This window comes from Lithobates pipiens, unplaced genomic scaffold (assembly GCF_037356315.1).
Source record: "Lithobates pipiens isolate NorthernLeopardFrog02 unplaced genomic scaffold, aLitPip1_a1.2 Scaffold_16, whole genome shotgun sequence".
NCBI lineage: Eukaryota > Metazoa > Chordata > Amphibia > Anura > Ranidae > Lithobates > Lithobates pipiens.
Window position 1 is genome coordinate 604872598 of NW_027507748.1, and position 22843 is coordinate 604895440.

Genomic DNA, 22843 nt, shown 5'->3' on the forward strand with positions numbered 1-22843 from the left:
GGGCCACCGCCTGTAAAAGAGCTATAAGAAGGCGCGGTGGCCCGGCAGAAGAACCGAAGAGGGGGACAAGACCCCCGAAGTCGGGAGAAGAGGCCGGCGGCGAGGAAGAAAGCCGGACTCCTCCGCTAGCAAAAGAGCTACAAGAAGATAGCGGAGGAGTCCGGCGAGAAGACCCCCGAAGACGGAAGACCCCCGGAGCTGTGCAATAAAGTATTTTATCTTGTGTGTTGTGTTTTTTTTTGTACTTTTATTTTACAGGTGAATGGGTAGGGGTACATTGTACCCCATACTCATTCACATAGGGTGGGGGGCCGGTATCCGGGGGCCCCCTTATTAAAAGGGGCTCCCGGATTCCGATAAGCCTCCCGCCCGCAGACCCCGACAACCAACGGCCAGGGTTGTCGGGAAGAGGCCCTTGTCCTCATCAACATGGGGACAAGGTGCTTTGGGGTGGGGGGGCCGCGCGGCCCCCCCTTCCCCAAGGCACCCCCCCATGTTGAGGGCACGCGGCCTAGTATGGCTCAGGAGGGGGGGGCGCTCGCTCGCCCCCCTTTCCTGGCCGGCCGGGTAGCGTGTTCGGACAAGGGTCTGTTGTGAACTTGGGGGGGACCCCCACGCCGATTTTTTTCGGCGTTGGGGTCCCCTTTAAGTCCATACCAGGCGGCTGGGCCAGCGACGTCTCCTTCGCGGGCCCCGCCTACCTGGATACCCGCTCGAAATGAGCGGACTTTTCTCTGGGCGGGAAAAGTCCGCTCATTTCAAAAGTATGGCGGACTGGCGCACACACGGGCGGATTGTCCGCCGAAATGCGAGTCAGACGGACAGTATTACGGAAATTCCGAAATACTTAGTCCGCCAGACTGCACGCTGAAAAAGTCCGCTGAAGCCCACACACGAGCGGACTGTCCGCTGAAATGTGTTTCGGCGGACTAAGTAGGCCAGACAGTCCGCCCGTGTGTACGCGGCTTAACACTTACTCAGTTGTAGAATACAGTCCAAAAACAATTGCAAATGAGGGGAAGGAAAAGTGTTCAGCAATGGACTCCAAGAAAACGATTTTACAAAAAGTACAAAACCCCTTCAACCTAATTTAGCATCTGCCAATACAGAGACATTAGCATCTGCCAATACAGAGACATTAAAAAGTGGTTGTATACTCCATTTTTTAACTTTTACCTACAGGAAAGCCTATAATAAGGCTTACCTGTAGGTAAAAAAAATATCTCCTAAACCTGTACGGTTTAGGAGATATTCCCCTCGGTATGCGACGCTGACTGCAGCGGCGCATGCGCACAAGGGGATTCTCGGCCTGAAAATCCGGCAGTGGCCGGCCGGCCGGAATGAAATCTCCCGCGCGCATGCGCGGGAGTGACGATATCGCGGCTCCGGCCACTCACAGCGCCGGAGCCGTGATACCTGGAACAAACGCAGAGGGAGCATGTCAGCCCCCTCGGCGTGGATCAGGCCAGATGTCGGGGCCTCGTTCTAAGGTAAGTATTTCATAATGAGCTAGTATGCGGTGCATACTAGCTCATTATGCCTTTTGCTTTGCAGGTTTAAAAAAAAAAAATGTGCGGGTTTACTACCGCTTTAAGGTTATGGAATTTGAGCTGGCCATACATTATACAATTTTCTTATTCAATTTCCTTTAGATTTACCTTCAACTTTGTAGTGCAAGGGCCTGCCTGATTGCATAAAATTTTAAAGTGTTTAGGCTTGACCTCGTATTAAATGGTTTTGGTAAATCTAAAAGAAAATTGTACAAACAAATTGTATAATGCATGGCCAGCCTTACTGAACACATCCACAGAAGACCAGGTTGCAGCCTTGAAACATGAGATCTGATGAGGACACAGCCAAGGAAGCACTTCCTTCACTAGTAGAGTGGGGGGTTGTAAAGTCCCAAGGTTTTTCACATTAATGCATTAACCACTTAAGCCCCGGACCATTTTCCAGCTAAAGGACCAAGCCCCTTTTTGCGATTCGGCACTGTGTCGCTTTAACTGACCATTGCGCAGTCGTGCGACGTGAATCCCAAACAAAATCAACGTCCTTTTTTCCCCACAAATAGAGCTTTCTTTTGGTGGTATTTGATCACATTTGCGTTTTTTATTTTTTACGCTATAAGCAAAAATAAAGCGACAATTTTGAAAAAAAATTCAATATTTTTTTCCTTTTTGCTATAATAAATATCCCCAAAAAATACATAAAAAAAATGTTATTTATTGGTTTGCGCAAAAGTTATAACGTCTACAAAATAGGTGATAGTTTTATGGCATTTTTTTACTAGTAATGGAGGAAATCAGCGATTTTTATTGTGACTGCGACATTATGGTGGACACGTCGGCCAATTTTTCCTTTGACAGGGAACAGACGATCAGTGACAGGCTCACTAGGAAGCACGGGTAGAGGTTTGATTACACTTCTCTCCCCGTTCATCAGCTCTATGACCCGATCACAGGACACCGATCGGGTCCGCGGGTCCCGCAGCCACGGTCACAGAGTTCAGGACCGGGTTGCGAGCGTGCACGACCCACGGCTGGGCTCTTAAAGGGCAACGTACCTGTACCAGCCGTGCCATCCTGCCTTAAGTGGTTAAAGGTGAAAAACCTTCTGTGCTGCATCTGCCCCCCCAGAGCCCCCCCCCCCCGTTTTCCTTACGTGAGCCGATCCGTTCCAGTGCCATGCAGAAGCCCAGAGACTCCAGTCGCTGTCTCTGTTCTCAGTGGATAGATTGATAGCAAGGATCGGGAAGCAGGACTGAGTCCTGCTGTCTGTGTCAATTGACGCAGCAGCAGGACACGGGTGCCCCCATGGAAAGCGTCTCTTCGCGGGGGCACCTGATGAAGAGGCGGAGCCAGGAGGAGAGGATCGGGGCTGCTCTGTGCAAAACCCTTGCGCAGAGTAGGTAAGTATAACTTTTTTTTATATAAATAACAAACGAACCTTTACAATCACTTTAAACAGGAAAAGGAAATACAATCTTACAATTCATAGGCCTACACAACATCCATTTGAATCCACTTAAAAATAGTTTATCTGTAAGATACAGAGCATCTACTGTGACTTTATAGAATAGAACAGAGAACACCTCTAAGTAAAAGAAAAAGTGGGAAAAAGTTAACCTCATTACATCCAGGCGATCAATATAGATTTCCTTGGGGTCAACTAGTGTCAGACACAGGCAACATAACCCCATATATTTGCGAAGGTGGGAAGCAGAGACATCTTAGGTGAAAAAGAAAGTCCTTGGTCTCACAATCACCTTGTCTGTGTGGTTAACAGGACAACAGTGATAAGTCTTCTGACAGAAGTGATGATCACGAGGAAGTTTACCTTATGAAGGTAATTCCAATAATAGGCTTGAATGGGAGTCTGTGTAAAGCCAACAATTTTTAGATTTAAATTCCACAGCTGGAGTGGAGGCCTAACAGGGAGAGCAATGTGTGCAACACCTTGTAGACATGTATGAATCAGTGACCAATAATCAAGAGGGCATTGGAAAGAAAAGACAATGTAGACACCTGACCTTGATGGCGCCAACAGTCAAATGTTATCCTATTTGCAACTGGAGAAAAGAAAGAATGCAGCCAGCCAGCAAAAATGGACACAGGTAAACCTCCCGAAACTCACAACAGTGCAAAGACATTTGCAAAAAGTAGATTTGTGAGCTTCAGCACGGGTGGGACAGCTGAATCGAATAAGCCCATCTCTCAAATTCTGGGTTTGAATACTGCCAGTTACCATTACTCTGATGTAGAAAAGTAAGTTGCTGAACAGGATTCTGCAGCTCCATCAACTTCTCCTGGACAAGAAGACCTTGGCCTGAAAGGAATCCCAGAGAAGGCCTAAGTAACTCAAGCAATACGATGTGTGAGTGAGAGTTCAGGGCAATGGAGGCCTGCTTGCACAGCAACAGATTGTACACCTATACAATGACTGGAATACTGTTGAGAAGAAAAGACCCAGAGAACTGGACCTTTGCGAACACTCTCAGAGCCAAAGCAAGGCCAAAGTGAAGGGTCACAAACTGATAATGGTTGCTGCCTCCAACACCAAAACAAAGAAATCGCTGATGACCCGTAGGGACAGGAATGAAACTATATGCACCATTCTACCAATGGGGTCAAGAAGTCCCAGTAATCAAGGGGAGCAATAACTGATCAAACAAATTTAATTCAAAACTTATGAGGATGTATAAAGTCTTTAAGAAACTTTCAGTCCAAGATGGGTCAAACCCTGGAACTGGTGAGTTTTGGCCACCAGGAGGTGGTGGATATATTAGCTGGTTTGAACTCCTGGAGTTATCACAAGAACACAGAATGAAAGGGATGCTTCGATGCAGAGAAAAAAAAAGGGGATCGGCATGCATCGCTGTTCCTTAGGTTTTCATTCCCAAGGAGAAAAGTATCCTGATCCCCCCCTCTTGAAATTAATTAATTAACCAACTTCAAAGTGAGACACCTCTAATAGAAAGCCTATACAGTATCTCACAAAAGTGCGTGCACCCCTCACATTTTTGTAAATATTTTATTATATCTTTTTGTGTGACAACACTAAATAAATGACACTTTGCTACAATGTAAAGTAGGGAGTGTACAGCTTGTATAACAGTGTAAATTTGCTGTCCCCTCAAAATAACACACAGCCATTAATGTCTAAAACAATGGCAACAAAAGTGAGTACACCCCTAAGTGAAAATTTCCAAATTTGGGCCAATTAGCCATTTTCCCTCCCTGATGTCATGTGACTCATTAGTGTTACAAGGTCTCAGGTGTGAATGGGGCGCAGGTGTGGTAAATTTGGTTTTATCGCTCTTACTCTCTAAATACTGGTCATTGGAAGTTCAACATGGCACCTCATGGCAAAGAACTGTCTGAGGATCTGAAAAAAAGAATTGTTGCACTATATAAAGATAGCCTAGGTTATAAGAAGATGGCAAGACCCTGAAACTGAGCTGCAGCATGGTGGCCAAGACCATACAGCGGTTTAACAGGACAGGATCCACTCAGAACAGTCCTCGCCATGATTGACCAAAGAAGTTGAGTGCACGTGCTCAGCATCATATCCAGAGGTTGTCTTTGGGAAATAGACGTATGAGTGCTGAAAGCATTGCTGCAGAGGTTGAAGGGGTGGAGGGTAAGCCTGTCAGTGCTAAGACCATATGCTGCACATTGCATCAAATTGGTCTGCATGGCTGTCCTCTCTGAAGGAAGCCTCTTCTAAAGATGATGCACAAGAAAGCCCACAGTTTTCTGAAGACAAGCAGACTAAGGATGTGGATTACTGGAACCATGTCCTGTGTTCTGATGAGACCAAGATAAACTTATTTGGTTCAGATGGTGTCAAGCGTGTGTGACGGAAAACCAGGTGAGGAGTACAAAGACAAATGTGTCTTGCCTACAGTGAAGCATGGCAGTGGGAGCGTCATGGTACGGGGATGCATGACTGCTGCTGGCACTGGAGAGCTACAGTTCATTGGAGGGAACCATGAACTCCAACATGTACTGTGACATACTGAAGCAGAGCATGATCCCCTCCGTTCGAAAAACTGGGCTGCAGGGCAATATCCCAATATGATAACGAAACCAAACGCACATCCAGGACGACCACTGCCTTGCTAAAGAAGCTGAGGGTAAAAGGTGATGGACTGGCCAAGCATATATCCAGACCTAAACTGTATTGAGCATCTGTGGGGCATCCTTAAATTGAAGGTGGAGGAGCGTAAGGTCTCTAACATCCACCAGCTCCATGATGTCATTATAGAGGAGTGGAAGAGGACTCCAGTGGCAACCTGTGAAGCTCTGGTGAACTCCATGCTCAAGAGGGTAAAGGCAGTGCTGGATAATAATTGGTGGCCACACAAATTCACTTAGGGGTGTACTCACTTTTGTTGCCAGCGGTTTAGACATTAATGGCTGTGTGTTGAGTTATTTTGAGGGAGCAGAAAATTTACAAGGTTATACAAGCTGCAGACTCACCACTTTACATTGTATCAAAGTGTCATTTCTTCAGTGTTGTCACATGAAGATATAAAAATATTTACAGAAATGTGAGGGGTGTACTCACTTTTGTGAGATATTGTAGCTCACCTTTGTTTTGGAGCCATAACTGCCAAGTGGAATTCAGCCAGCAATGCTCCCCTGTAATGCCTAGTACAGACGATAAAAAAATTGGACGGAAAATACTGCTTTCGGAGCAGTCCGATAATCTGACTGTTAGCACACAGCTTTCAATCAAAATAGTTCATGAAAAGTTATCAGAAAAGACAAGTATGAAAAATTCTCTCATAAGATAATGGAGCAAATTATTTACATTTAGGCTGGGTTCACACTAGAACACGCAGCAGCTCACAGCAGGACTGAGGTGCGTCTCCATTCACTGTTTCAGGCCCGATTTCAGCCCAAATTTTGGGCTGAATTCGGATCTGAAATGGAACAAAAAACACCCAGGGCTCCTGTGCAATTTGCACTGGAGCCGCTGCGGAGGTGTGTGAGAACTGGTCACAATCTCTTGCTATTCTAATTGGATGTGGGGAAACCCGCATCCAAATTGTATAAATGTGAACCCAGCCTTAAATCAGTACAGTATTTGTCCGTAAAAACAAAACAAAAAACAGAGTGACCAAGACCGCACATGCTTGGAAATGATATACATTACATCATTGCCGGATGTTGTATTATGTCTTACGAATTTCGATATGAGACTAGCATACAAAAAAAAACAACAAAAAAAAAAACGGATGATCAAACGTCCGATATGCTCATCTTGTGTACCAGGCTTAAAAGGAGGAAATAGTGTCTGACAATAAATCTTCTGGATGATCCTCTATAGCCTCAGGATATAAATCATTGATGTGTCTGGACTAGCTGGTAAAGGAGATTCCATAAAATATTCAAAACTGAGTGGACGTTTGGCAATAAGATTTACAGAGGGCTATGGCTGTGTGACAATACTGCAGACAGATAATAAAATCCTCATATGTAAAAAGTGTGGCGCTGCAGCTGAAAGTCAAAGCCTGAGTGCCTATATCCAATTACCCATACAATACTGGACTTTGGGTGGTAAAACTGGGATGATGCCTGCAGCTGCAGGCATCTCCCCGGTACCATTTTATCTTTAAAGCCAGCGGTCGGCTCTCTTGTAAAAGCAATCCTAGTGGCTAACTAGCTGCTGGACTGCTTTTACAAGCATTGTGGTTTTTTCATTAAAATTAAAAAAATAGGATTTTTGTACTCACTGTAAAATCCTTTTCTCTGTAATTCACCGACCGACACAGCTCCTCTCTGTAACTAAATGGGTTTGTTAACCTGCCATTAGGAGAACTAGGCAAAAATTGTAACACAATACACAGAACTTTAGCCCCGCCCCGGGGGGCGGACCCTGTGCCAACAACCCTCCCTGCTCCCAGGCAGAACTCAGTACGTCAACAAGCAGTATAACGTAAAGAAAAGGAGGGGTGGGAGCTGTGTCGGTCGGTGAATTACAGAGAAAAGGATTTTACGGTGAGTACAAAAATCCTATTTTCTCTTATATTCACTGACCGACACAGCTAGTCTCTGTAACTAAATGGGACATCCCCAAGCAGTGCCAAACGAGGGGTGGGAAAAACAGCATTAAAACTTCATCCACCATGGCAAGTGGGAACTAGTGAAACTAAACCCACAAAAAAACAGCAGTGTACGGAAAAACACACCGCCATAACCGGGCATTCTCAACAGGAGAGATCCCAACATCGCAACCTTTCTGCGGAAGTAATGCAACAGTGCATTAACAAACAGTACTGCGTTAATATCGAAAAACCAGGAAAAAATATCTCAATTGCAACTACACGGCCGCCTGCAAAACTTTGCGGCCAAAACAGGCATCAGCCGATGCACTGACGTCTACCTTGTAGAACTTGGTAAACGTATGGACAGACGACCAGGTCGCCGCCTTACACACCTGAGCGACAGACGCTTGGTGTCGGAAGGCCCAAGATGTTCCGATAGCTCTTGTAGAGTGGGCCGTGACTGGAAAGGGGGGCACCTGCCCCTTCAAGGCATAGGCTTGGACTACAATCTGTCTGATCCACTGGAAATGGTGGCCGACGAGACCGCAATACCCTTCTTTGGACCAGCCAACCGAAACAAACAGTGAGTCTGACTTTCGAAAGGGAGCCGTGGCAGACAAGTACACCTTCAGAGCTCTAACCACATTGAGAGTGTGAAGGGCCACCTCTTTGGGGTGCTTTGGCTTAGAACACAACAATGGTAATACAATGTCCTCATTGATATGAAAAGCTGAAACCACCTTCGGCAGAAAGGACGGTTGCGGACGCAACACCACCACCACCGACTTGCATGACAAGGCCGCCAATTCCGTAACCCTCCTGGCCGATGTGATGGCCACTAGAAAGACCACCTTCTGGGAAAGGGTCAACAGGGGAATCTCCCTGATATTCTGAAACGGCGGCTTCTGAAGCGCCAACTCCAGGTTCAAATCCCATGGGGGCAACGGTGGACGCACCGGAGGAACTACATGTCGTACCCCCTGAACAAAAGGTACTCACTAATGAGTGAGACGCCAGGGGTCTCTAAAAAAAGACAGCCAGGGCTGAAATTTACCCCTTAATGGTACTCAACGCCAATTTCTGGTCTACTCCTTGCTGAAGAAACAGCAGGATGCTGGATATAGAAAAGGAGCGCGGATGCCATCCTTTCTCCTCACACATGGAGATGTAGGCCTTCCAGGTACGATGGTATATCTTCCGTGCAGATTTCCGCACCCTCAGCATAGTTGGAATCACCAAGTCCGACAGACCCCGGTTCCTCAGCACCTGGCTCTCAATAGCCATGCTGTTAAAGCCAGTGATGGTAAAGCATGGTGAAAGATTGGACCTTGAGATAGGAGGTCCTCTCGCAGCGGTAGTTGCCAGGGAGCGTCTGCCACCAGACGCACCAGGTCTGCGTACCAGGGCCGCTGAGGCCAACCTGGGGCAACCAGGATTACTGGGATCCTCTCGGCTTCCACTCTGCGAAGCAGACGTGGCAACAGTTTCAGTGGAGGAAAGGCGTAGATCAGCTGGTACTGATCCCACGGAGCCACCAGCGGGTCCGACGTGTCTGCCCACGGATCTCTTGTCCTGGACACGAATCTCGGCACCTTCCGATTGAGATGGGAGGCTGCATCTGGTGTGCCCCATTTCAGGCACAGCAGCCTGAAGATCTCCAGATGCAACGTCCATTCTCCTGGGTCCAGCATCTGACGACTCAGATAGTCCGCCTGCCAATTTTCCACCCCCGGGATGTAAATGGCTGACAGGGCCGGAACGTGTTGCTCTGCCCACCGAAGTATGTGAGCGACCTCCCGAGCAGCAGCTGAGCTTCTTGTTCCCCCTTGGTGATTTATGTATGCCACAGTCGTTGCGTTGTCCGACTATATCCTGGTCGGACGTCCTTAAAGACACGTTGACCACGTGTGGAGGCACAGCCTGATCGCTCTCAATTCCAGCAGATTGATTGACAACCTGGATTCGTCCGTCGACCAGAGGCCCTGAGCCTACTGAATCCCCATCACTCCACCCCAGCCTGAGAGACTGGCGTCCGTAGTGATCACCGTCCATTTTAGAGGAAGGAACGATTTTCCCGGACTGAATCACTGGGGACCTCAACCACCAGATCAGAGAGTCCCTGACTGGCTGGCTCATCTGGACCTGTCAATCCAGGGACAACGGAGATTTGTCCCATTTTGTCAAAATCTCCTTCTGCAGGACTCTGGTGTGGAACTGGGCATAACGTACTGCCTCGAAGGAGGCTACCATGAGCCCCAGTATTCGCATGCAAAAGCAGAGCTATGACCACCTTCGGTTCATCAGCAGTTTGACCACAGATCTGAGAGTCTGCAATTTGTCTGAGGGGAGAAGCACCCTCGCTTCCCTGGAGTCCAATAGTAAACCCAGGTACTCCAGACCCTGGGTCGGCACAACCACCGACTTCTTTAGGTTCAACAGCCACCCAAATTCTTGCAGAGTCTGCATGGTGATCGCCACATCCTCCTCTAATTCTGAAGTGGAAGACGCTCTCAGGAGGAGATCGTCTAGGTAACCCACGATCGCAATCCCACGTTGTCGCAGCAGTGCCAATACTGGAGCCAGTACCTCGGTAAAGACTCGGGGGGCTGATGCCAGGCCAAAGGGAAGAGCCACAAACTGGTAATGGGCTTCCCCGACTGCCAAACGCAGACATTTTTGATGCCGAAGGCATATGGGTATGTGCAGGTACGCATCCTGGATGTCCAAAGACGTCAGGGAGTCCCCTTGATGGAGTGCAGCGACTACTGAGCGAACCGATTACATTCTGAACCTCTGCACTTTTCCTTCTAGGGGACCACAAACAGATTTGAGTAGAAACCCTGGAAGCGTTGCGATTCCGGAACTGGTACAATCACCCCCTGATTCAGCAAGTCCTTTACTGCCCCTAGCAGGGCCTACCGGCAAACCGGGGACGCGGATATGCTAGAAGGGAAGAATCCGTTTGGCGGCCAAGAGAGAAACTATCTTGTAGCCTGTGGAAATCAGGTCGCAGACCCCTTGGTCGGATAACCGGGAGGTCCACCGGGCTGCAAACTCCTGAAGGCGACCCCCCACTCGATACACAGGTGGGGGAAAACCTTCATGCAGTAGCACTTTTGTTCGCAGGCTTGTTAGGCTTGCAGTTCCAGGTACACTTTTGACCGTCCGTGGATGTCCTGTCGGGCTGGGAACGTTTTGTCAAAGCACCGGGCGGACGAAAAAGCCGCTTGTGAGTGGAAAAAGAGGGCCCTTGCCTGCGGCGTGCCTCCTTAGCCTTCCTGGCCTGTGAGAGTAGTGTACTCTTACCATCCGTGGCATTTTTAATAATGTCATCCAACGAAGCTCCAAAGAGCCGGTGGCCAAGGAAGGGAAGATCCGTCAGGGCTTTTTTGGATGCCTGGTCAGCAGACCAGCATTTAAGCCAAATCAGGCGCCTCAGCACCACAGCTGACACTGAAGCCCTGGATAAGAGAGGGAGAGTATCCAGGGCCGTGTCACAAGCGTACTTAAGGCCTTGTACTAGTTGGTCTGCTAGTTCCACGCAGACAGGTGAGGCGTTTTTCTCTCCCAATTCACGGTGCAAAAGTTTTGCTCACTCAGTCAGTGTCTGTGACATGAGTGCGGATGCCAGTACTGGTCGCACGGCTGACCCCACAACTGTAAACAAGGAACGAGCCACTGCCTCGGGATCCTTGAATGCAGGAGTCCCCTCTACCGGGATCGTGGTTACTTTATTTAACCTGGATACTGGGGGGTCCATGACCGGAGGAGCGGACCATTTCTTGAGAAAGCTTTCCTCAAAGGAGTAACGCACCGCCATGTTTTTGGGGACCGAAAAGGTCCTTTGCGGCCGACCCCATTCCCTGTAGACTAACTTGTTAAAATAAGCCAAATACGGGAACACCTTAGGTGAACGTGCTGGCTTGCGGGACCCAAAAGGGACCGATACATCAGCAGAAGGATCCGCTGGCTCCTGTATCTTCAGGGTATCATGCACAGCTGTGATAAGTGCTCCAACAAACGCTTTGTCGCGTCCAGACCCAGAAGGGGAATCATCCTCACTGTCCCGAATGGTCCTGGTCAGCCTCGTCTGATAGGTCAGGGCAGGGGTCACCAGCCGCAGCAGGGCCCGAGTCTGCATCAGAGCTCTCCCCAGAGGACGGGGGGGTAGGGGCCTTTTAAGCGCACCTTTCCTCCCACGCACCGCCTCTATTTTAGCAACAAAAGAGTTAAGGACCGCCGTCAGGGTGTCCATGGGCACAGCGCTATCCGCAGATGACTCGGTTGCAATATCCTGGATTTCGGGGGAAGAAACACCAGTTTCTGAAGCCATGCTGACCCTACCCTGTCTGCCAAGGGGACTTAGGACAGTGAAGGTCCCACCCTCCTGCTGCTGCCACGTGGGGGGGGGGGGTAACCTAGCGCCAGACTCACCACCCTGGGGCGTTCTGTGATAGTGGTGAAACGATCTGCAGAGCTTGCACCAGCGTTCAGGGAAGAGCCATCCAGCGTCCTGTATACACAGTGGACACAGGAAACAGCATGTGAGAGCACATGTAAAGCTGTCACAAGAGAACTGCGGTGAAAAGAGCGCTCAGGCTTCAAAAAAATGGCCGCCAATGCAACTAATAGGAAAAACCTATAGAAACCTATAGAAAATGTCTGTTGAGGCTCACAAGGGGAATCTGCTTTGCCCACAGTCAAAATGGCCGCCAGATTACGCCATGAGGTGACAGGAAAAAATAAATAAAAAAAATCACATTACAGTGCATTCAGCAAGAACACCTACACAGACACCTTTTGGGACACCCCCAGACCGGGACCAGGACCAACGTTAGCCGCACAGAGCCCCCTACAGGTGAGAGACCCAGCGAACCCCACACACGCGCCGCCCGCAGCACATGCAGCCACCCCCCCCCGGAGGGGGGGAAGGAGGGGAGATAGGGACGTGTGAGAGAAGAGAAGGAGGTGAGGTGGCCCCCAAATCGACCTCCAAGGAAATGCCTAGCTGCTCACCCCACTGAAGCAGGGAGACCCGTACTTACCAGTCCTGAAGAGTCGGGAGACATTCCATCACAGACCTACTCCTGTGCAGTTACAGGGTAGCTGCTGGCCCGGTATACTGTGATCCAGACCTCAGTAGCCCGGTCATATGTATACCCCGGAGCATTGAAGCTCATCGACCACCTCTGGCCTGCCTAGCCTTAGCTGCGGCCTGCACACGCTCGATGGCCAGACTGGGGAGACTACAAGGATAACTTAACCAGCCTGTCAATCAGCTGGCAGTTGATAGAAGATCCCAGGATCTTTCATCTTGCGCAAAATACAGCAAACCTGCAGCAAAAAAATGGACCAAAGGGCCGCAGGGTTCCTAGGTCATTCTCCTTCACTAGGCAAAATAAAACAGAGTTCTGCCTGGGAGCAGGGAGGGTTGTTAGTACAGGGTCCACCCCCCCGGGGCGGGACTAAAGTTATGTGTATTGTGTTACAATTTTTGCCTAGTTTTCCTAATGGCAGGCTAACAAACCCATTTAGTTACAGAGATGAGCTGTGTCGGTCGGGGAATATAAGAGAAAAGTGCATTTGAAAATCAGCTGCGCAAATATCGCGTGACATAAAAAATTGCAAAACCCAACAATTTATTCTCTAGGGCCTCTGCTTTTAAAAAAATATATGTTTGGGGGTTCTAAGTAATTTTCTAGCAAAAAAATACTGATTGGTACATGTAAACAAAAAGTGCCAGAAAAGGCTTGGTTTGGAAGTGGTTATACATTAGGAAGAAGACCAGTCAGGATAGATCTCTGACATATACAGCGCCCGTCATAGCATAAAGCTCAGCAGCACTGACTTTCCACCTGTGCTGCTTTGTGCAAACTATCCTGTGCAGTGTCTACAGAAGCCATGTAGCTGCAGGCAAGAGAAAAAAGATCCCCTTGATGACGTCACCAGCCTGGACAAGGAAGCTGGTGGAAAGGAACAATGGTAGCACAGGTATGACGTAACATGCTACCTAGTGAAACACTACACACAGCTTCTAATGAGCAAGGAAAAAATAAAAAAATAAGTGTTCTTCTTGCAGTTGATCGTTCTAACAGTGGAAGAGATCAGACCTAGATTATGTTTTATATTATGAATACTTTTCCTGGCTGTGGATCCCCTGCTTACTATGTCTACTCTATAGGCAACTTCAGACATGACTTCAGCCAAACATTACTGTGTTCCAACAATGCAGGTGTCTTCTCCATGAACCATTGAAAGATAGACAGAACTCTGGAAGTGGTGCCCAAGAGAGCAAAGGCTTAATTACAATTTCATGTAATCTTTTACCATGCTTTGTTCTGCACTGTATCTGTGAGGAGGTTTCCATTTTGGTAAAGAATGTATTTTGCTTCCATATATCAGACACTAACAGGCAGCAGTGCCATGGAGCTAGAGCTGCACGATTCTAGCTAAAATGAGAATCACAATTTTTTTGCAAAGAAGATAGATTACAATTCTCACGGCTTAACATCTTTCACATTAAAACAAAACAAATTTGGGCTAACTTTACTGTTTCGCTTTTTATTCACTGAAGTGTATTTTTTCCCCCAAAAAATTGCGTTTGAAAGAACGCTGGGCAAACACCGCGTGACATAAACTATTGCAGCAATTGGCATTTTATTCCCTGATTTTAACTTAAACAAGTGTCAGAAAAAGATTTAGACATGGTTAAAAACTTGTCAGACTGCCTGGATTTTTTCTTTACACACAGAAGTGTATCCCTTTGATCTAAGAAATAAGTTAGTTACAATGATAGATAAGTCTCTCCACTTGTTATATGAAAGAATCGGCAAACTGCAATAGAGATCATCAGGGGGGTTGAATCGAGATAGCAATTTTTTTTAACGATTAATTGTGCAGCTCTACTTGGAGCTCACACTGCAGATATACAGCCAAGGCTTTAAAGTGGGAGTGAGTTCCCATGTGTGATTTTAACCTATAGGTAAGCCTATAATAAGGCTCACCTATAGGTATAGTAAAAATCCATGATTTAAAAAAAAACAAAAAAACGTTAAAATGTTTTTGGAGTAAAGTGCTCTGAAGGAATGGCATACCCGTGCTGTTCCTTCAGAGTCCTGTGTCATAAACGGCGGCGCATGCACGGGAGTAAAGTTATTGCGGCTCCGGCCGCTAACACAGCCGGGGTCCGCGAACCCTGAAGGAAGACCAGGTGAAGATGGAAGCTGCTTCAGCAGTGACAACGCACCACTGGAGGGCTTCATTCTAAGGCAAGTTTCACATAACGTGCTAGTATGTGATGCATAGTAGCACATTATGGCATTGCCTTGCAGGTTTAAAAGCAGTTTACAACTTTAAGCACAGAAGTACCCAGGCACCCTCTTGCATTAGGAATTGCACTGCTGCTTTTCAGAAGTATAAAATATACATTTATTCAGGGTATGGCTTCAACAGAATTAACCTTTGGAAAGGATTCCTATGAAAAAAAAATCCTTGTAAACTGAGGCCCAGTTCAGGAAACACGTGTATAATACTGGCAATTCATGTAACCAGCAAATGTCATGTTTCCTTCACAATAAATAATACAAAAATAAGAAAAACAAAAAACAAACAATGAAGGCATATATGTATAGCCACCACCTGGAAATGTTGATGTGATGGTCATAGCATGCCATCTACCTCCAGCTTTTGTAGCATTTGTCAAATAGTTAACCCCAATGCCTGGTATATATATCACTATTATTTTTACCTTTCTATATATCAAAAAATTATTAATAGCACAGACAGAGAGGCAAGTCAGACAATGCTGGATAGAAGGCACAGCCGCTTCTGTCAGAAATATAAATGGTTGTGTGTGTTTATGAGGTCAGTGACATCACAAAGTGCCATGAACCTCCAAACTGCAGCTGTGATACTGGCACAGTCATCTCTCTGTTCTGCTCTCACTTGATGTGATGCCATATTCTCCAGCCTGCTCAGCTCTACAACGAACAGTATATGTCTGCCAGTCTCTGTTAATTATACGGATAACTAAAATCACAAAGTCAGCATCCATAAATCAGAAACAAAAGCAGCTAATCATCATTAAGAGACCACTAAAGCCAAAAAATAAAGTCCATTTATGTATTCCTACCAACACTCATACACAGAATTATCAAAAGTATTGGGACACCTGCCTTTAAACTCACAAATGTTATCGGTATCCCAGTTCTACTCTGTGGGGTTCAATATGGAGTTGGCCCTTCCTTTGCAGCTATAACAGCTTCAACTCTTCTGGGAAGGCTGTCCACAAGGTTTAGGAGTGTGTCTATGGGGACTGAATTGCTAAAGGATAAACCAAACAAAGCAAATAAAAATAATATGGTATTGGTAGCAGGCTATCATAGGCAATATAAAGCATTTGGAAAAATAATATCCAAACATTGGCCAATTCTCCTTCGAGACAAAGTTTTGGCAAAAGTATTGTTGGACAAACCAGGGTTTGTCTATAGAAGAGCACCCAACCTTAGGGACAAATTAGTAAAAAATTTATCAGATCCCCCCCAAAAGATTGGGTGCTTTTCTGGACCACAAAGGATTTTACACATGTGCAAAATGTAAAATGTGTAGAACCATCAAAGACAAAAGTAGAAAAAAAACAAACACACAGTTCACATCTTTTGCCATCAACAAAGAGTATAATATAAATAAGCTTATTACGTGCCAAAGCACACATCACATATCTGCTGATCTGTTCATGTGGCTTGCAATACGTGGGCAGGACCACCAGGCAAATAAATGTAAGGATACGGGAACATCTGAATAATATTTAAAAAGGCTATAAATATATCACAGCCTCTTTATCTCAACATTACCAAACTCACCCCAATAGGGACCCCAGCTGCATAAAAGTGTGCGGGATAGATAAAACACTGGAGGACCATCAACATGACCAGGGCAGTATCCCAAAATGAAATGAGATAGATAAACTAGGTAGTATGAGCCCAACAGGCCTGAATATTGATATCAATTGTTTTATTTCTATTTTTTAATTGTAATGTAATGAAGAGACCGCCATGGAGAATTCAACCCTGGGGGGGGGGGGGGGGAGGGAGGTGAAATTTTAACTCATGACCACCATCTAAATTCCACATGGGCCACCACATGCACATCCATTTTTTATTTTTATTTAATTTTAAATTTAAATTTTTATTTAATTTTATTTTTATTTAATTATTAATTTTACTTTCATCATCTTAATTTTATATTTATTTTATTTTCATTTTTATTAGTATTTTTTATTTGTATTATTATATATTTTTGAATTTAATTAAATTTTTATTTTATTTGGTTTCATGTGTTACTATTTTATTTTACCACTCAATTTGTATTCCCTAGCTTCTATTCAGTCGGTTTAATAAATTTAGCACCCATAGCACATCACTATAACATTAGTATTTAAAATAAAATAATACAATCAATCAGTAGAGCACATTAACATAACCTAACATTAGATGTCCACGTGTGATAACCTAATTCAACACAAGATGTCCCTCGCCGGATTAAACACAGGGCACTAATAGCATAGAAGAGTTCAAGTTGCTTTGCAATACATTCAATGGGATGAACTTCATGGTGGTGTGTTCTAATTATGCACTGGGGGTGGGGGCAATTTGTTCTGAACCCCCTATATAAATGACTGGAAAGCAAGGGAACTTTCTGCTTTTGAAAAGGTCTCACTTTGACGACGAAGTGCGTCAAGCTTGAAGTCCCGATACGTCATTTCCATCATGGACGTTGGTTCATACGCTGGTCTGCAGACATTGTTACTCAATAGGAGCCGACAGCTGCACGGGGACCCCTATCAGAGCTGTTTACAATAACTTTTTAAGTGGAAATTATAAATAGTAAGATGTCATTGCCGAATAAAAGTTTTAAGGATCTTACACCATGAGGAGTCCTCCTCTTTTTATATATTATACGCCTGCACATCCTGGTCTTTGAATGCCGCCTACAGGAGGATAGCCATTACAGCGGGAGCACCCAGGGAATACCGTAGAGAGATAGGTCCCCAGTAAGAGACCTAAAGCAAAGCCGTAAGGTAGAGGAGTCCAACCAATCCGGTGAGTGCAGAACCACACAGTGGTGGAAAACAAGTCACCGTTGGAGCACGGAGCACTAAAGCACTTTATATTACTGTATTCTGCACATCCATAATCACAAGTCACTTTATTATTGTATATAGTCACTATTTATCCATTATTTATTATACAGTCACTAATAAACACATTTGTCACAAAGTCACTATTACAAAAGTATTTACCAGTGGAATTTTGCACCATTCAATTTTCAAGGGGTTGAATATATTAAATGTGCAAATATAGTTTCAATTAGATGGAGCTGTAAGGCAAGCGCTGTTTTGTCCAAATTCGCACAATTTTGTCTATGGGAATGTTTGACCATTTTTCCAGAAGCGCATTTGTGAGGTCAGACACTGATATGGATGAGGCGGCTTGGCTCACAGTCTCTGCTCTAAGTCATCCCAAAGGTGTTCTATCGGGTTGAGGTCAGGACCCAAACTCGCTCAGCCATGTCTTTATGGACCTTGCTTTGTGTACTGGTCCAAATCATTTGGTGGAAGGGGGATTATGGTGTGGGGTTGTTTTTCATGGGTTGGGCTTGGCCACTTATTTCCAGTAAAGGCAACTCTTAAGGTGTGAGCATACCAAGACATTTGGACAATCTCATGCGCCTGACTTTTCGGGAACAGTTTGGGGATGGCCCCTTCCTGTTCCAACAGGACTGCACACCAGTGTACAAACAAGGTCCATAAAGACATGAATGAGCGAGTTTGGAGTGGAGGAACTTGACTGGCCTGCACAGAGTACTGACCACAACCTGATAGAACACCTTTGAGATGTATTAGAGCAGAGACTGCGAGCCAGGCCTTCTCATCCACATCAGTGCCTGACCTTACAAATGCGCTTCTGGAATAGAGGTGCATGATTAACCGTTAAGAATCGAAATAGCGATTCTTTGCCCTTCCCGATCTTCAAAACAGCATTTCAAGATTCTTTCTAAGAATTGCAGAGAGTTCTCACAACTGGAGAAAATAAAAAAAAAACATTCCAGATAAGTATAAAGTTAAATTACTTCTAAGATCAAAGGAATAAACTTCTGCCTGCAGATGAGGGAAGTTTAACCACTTAAAGACTAAACCTTTTTCTGGCACTTGCCGCTTACACTTTAAAATCAATATTTATTGCTAGGAAATTACTCAGAACCCCCAAATTATATATATATATATATATATATATATATATATATATATATATATATATATATATATATATATAGACACACACACTGTACCACCAGGTTCCAGCTATCTCTTCCTGTTCTGTCAAAAGAGCCAACTCGCCAAAATCTCCAATTACGTCACTTCCGGTAACTCTCCAGCAGCAGTAATTTACAGATTTTGATGACTTGGCCATTTTCACAGAACACCGGCAGCGTACACACACTACGGTACACTATATAATGAAAGAACATTGTAAGTTCGTCCGCTACTAACCAACAACATGGCCACCTCTGAGGCGGTGACAACTTTATTACTACTTAGCTGGTGTTCTGTCAAAACAGACAAGTCGTAATGTACCGTAGTGTATATGCTGCCGCTATTCTGTGAAAATAGTCAGGCCGTCGAAATCTGCAATTACTGCTTCGGAAGAGTCACCGGAAGTGACGTAATTGTAGATTCCGAGTTGGCTCTGTTGACAGAACACCAGGTCCAATATACCTTTTCTGTTGTGCTCTTCTGTACCACCAGACCACACCTAAATTCCTCCACTGTATCACCAGACTCCAGCTACCTCTACTGTGCTACCTACCTTCTTTATTGTACAGCTAGACCACAACCACTGCAGCCACTCCCCACTAACACCCCTCCTATGTCTTACATGTTGCTAAATACCATACTGCACAACATCATCCTCCTCCAACTTTTCACACTCTGCCCAACCACTTAATTCTTAGATGTATCCTCCTCCTTCCTTTACTATAAAACCATAACCACTTATGTAATTCGCCCACACTGAGCAGCTCAGTTCCTTCTAGATGTGCAGTTAGTATTCTACTATCCCCGTTACTATAAAGCCAAGATGACCGCTTATGTGATTAGCTTTACTGACAGACCCCTCCACTCTACTGCCTGTCCCTTGCTTCATTTTACCTCCTATACCGTACAGACCGTACCATCTCTTATAATGTACAGGCAACACCATTCTAAATTGGAAGGCTAGATTTGCCCTACATTTAATATCAAATACACAAATCCATCTTATATTCCCAAATACAGCTTGCTATGAACTGGTCTCACTGCAGCACAAAATATTACAATGCAGCCTGCAAAGCATATGACCTTTACTGCAGTGCTCTAACCATCCTAGTGTAGACTCCCAATGCTGCTCCATTGAAAGCAGCTTCAGATTTCCGAGTAACAGGTTTATTTATGTAAGGCACTGCTCCACCCCTGCTCATGGTTACTGGCCAAACAGGATGACGTATTTGGCTAGAGGGGAATCCACAGATAGTAGATTGAGCGCAGAGTCCTATTAAAACAACATTTTTAAAGCCTGACAGTATGCACTCAGGGGTTATTACTGTCAGTGTAATGAATCTGGCTGAGCAGTTCGAGTTTAATGGCTGTAATTAACACACACATTGTCAGGCCTCACTGCTTGATGTCAGTTCCATTCACAGGCCTTCACGCAGTGTAAGAACTATGCTCATCAGACTAGGATGTTTAGGAAACCCCCGAGAGACTTTGTCTATTCTCAACACATGCAGCTGAGGAATGCAAACAAACCTGCACCACTCCTGCCAAGTATATATTAGGCTTCTACTGTATTTATTTCCTATCGCTTATTCACGTCACATTTATAGTCCTTTTATATATCGTGTCAACTCCATGCTCAATATTACGTCAAAAATTGCATAAATCGGGCTCTGCTCAACAAAATACCCAAATAAAAGTAATAAACAGAGAATTGCTGCACTATATTATAATACAACACAACAATTCCTTTATATTATTATTACAGTGAAGAAAAATATATATTCAAACCAGTGAAAATAACACCAAAATTGGGAAAGTCCACAACATAAAATGGTGAGAAAAATCTTAACGAATATCTAATAAAGTGATTCTCCATCCACCACCAAAGAGTACAAGCCTCTTGCCGAATGGACGTGACCCCTAATATTTTGTATAACAATGGGTCATCATATACATGATGGTAAGCAACCTTTACAACAGTCTCCCCCACAGGCTCATAAGTAATAAGTATGTGGATATGCCATAATATGGACCATACAAGAGGAAGAAAAAGGACTCCACATAGTGTAAATCCACAAAGAAATATCAATTATTAAAATGTTACAAGCACAGAAAAGTATCCGAGCATAAAAAGCATTAAAATCGTGCCACTCGCTCCAGCGGAAGTGATGATGTCAGTTTTGAGATTATCACCAGGTTTTCTGTCACTTTAAATAGTTTGTTTAGCCCAAGCTGGTCCAAACAAACCCTTTACCTCCACTGAGTGCTCCATTGGCTCCAAGTGCTGTATGAACTGAATATAGCTTCAGCTATTTACATTACACAGTGGTGGGTTCCAGCTGTGAGACAAGATCTTCCCGTCCCACACCTGTAACAAAACAATCGGTCTGAGCAGCACCCAGCCATTCATAAGCAGCTTTGTGATTCTGTAGATGAATTCAAAGCTTCCTCAGATTGTCACAGATCGTGATGTCATCAAACTGGCTCTCTGCCTCAGCCAATCAGAGGAAGCTTTGTATTTATTCACAAAATACAATGCTGCCTATGAATGACTGCGCCCCGTTCAAAATGACTGTTTTGTTGTGGGTGTGAGACTGGAAGTCTCTGTCTCACAGCAGGAACACAGCACTGTGTGCTGTATGTAGCTGAAGCTACATACAATTCATACAGCACTAAGGCTACTTACACACTGTTGCGAGCGCTGGCGGTAAAGCGGCGCTATATTTAGCTGCGCTTTAGCGTCATTTTAGTGGTGCTTTGCGGCCACTAGCAGGGCAGTTTTAACACCGCTAGCATCCGAAAAAAGGGTTAAAACCGTCCGCAAAGCGATGCCGCAGTGGCGCTTTGCAGGCGGGTTTGCAGCGCTGCCCCATTGTTTTCTATGGGAAGGAGTGTTTTAGGAGCGGTAAATACACCGCTCCTACAGTGCTCCAAAGATGCGGCTTGCAGGACTTTTTTGACCGTCCTGCAAGCGCACCGCTCCAGTGTGAAAGCCCAAGGGCTTTCACACTGGAAAGACAGCAGCTGTTTCAGGGAGCTTTGCAGATGCTATTTTTAGTGCTGTAGCGCCTGCAAAGCGCCCCAGGGTGAAAGGGGCCTTAGAGCCAATGCAGCACTTAGGAAATTATTATTATTATTCAGGATTCATAAAGCGCCAACAGTTTACCATATAAAAAGTGGGACAGTTTGGTCCAAACTATTTCAAGTGATAGGAAACCTGGCGATCAGCTTTAAGCCACTCATCTGGAACAAAGTCAAAGTGAAGTCAGAACTTGATCTGCAAACTTCTTACAGGTCAGTGAGTCAAAATGTATTAAAGGCAGGGGGTTTAAATTGACAGCCATGTAACTAACCTTTTCAGAGTTTTATGTCAGCATTGGCAGCCTTCATATTCACAAGAGAGACTGACATCAGCGGGAAACATAGGCAAATCTTGTGATGAGGAGGGAGTGGGGGGTGTGCTCGAACCCCATAACCCGGCTCAGAAGTGCAGCTGCACGGTGCCCCATTATTACCATGCTTCTGAGGGGGCACTTGGAGGAGTGAGCAGGACAGCGCTGGAAGAGGACTCCAGAAGGATGTAGAAGAATCACTATGTTTCTGTTAAGAACCACTATGATTTTCTCTCTCTCTCTCTCTCTCATTCGCCCCCGCCCCCCCCCCCCCCGCTGCTTCATCCCCACACGGGAGCAGTAGGAAGAACGCACCTTTTGTAGCCGTTGTAGTATAGATGGGTAAATCTTTAGCAGCTCTTCTGAGGATCTCCTGTTGGATTTCCTGCCTCTCTTCCCTCTCATACAGCTCCTTGTCAGATTTGGATAAGCAGAACTGAAATAAAGACATGGGATAACATTAGGTTGGCCTTTGCGGAAAGCAAATATTATACAGTGTGACTAACACAGATTAAATAAAGTCAATAGTGATAAGTCAACACCTGCTCACAAGGGGCACATCAAGGTACATGCAATCATCTACTG

The 22843-nt window shown here is 45.4% G+C and overlaps 1 protein-coding gene across 3 annotated transcripts in view; it reads right to left on the reverse strand.

Annotated features, from left to right (window-relative positions):
• The window catches only part of ZDHHC20 (zDHHC palmitoyltransferase 20), a 167281-nt gene that overhangs the window by 61013 nt on the left and 83425 nt on the right, over positions 1–22843 (reverse strand). For all 3 annotated transcript variants that reach the window (XM_077484016.1, XM_077484014.1, XM_077484015.1), the window contains exon 4: positions 22574–22694. In XM_077484016.1, the coding sequence (XP_077340142.1) occupies positions 22574–22694 (121 nt within the window). The remainder of the gene's footprint in view (positions 1–22573; positions 22695–22843) is intronic.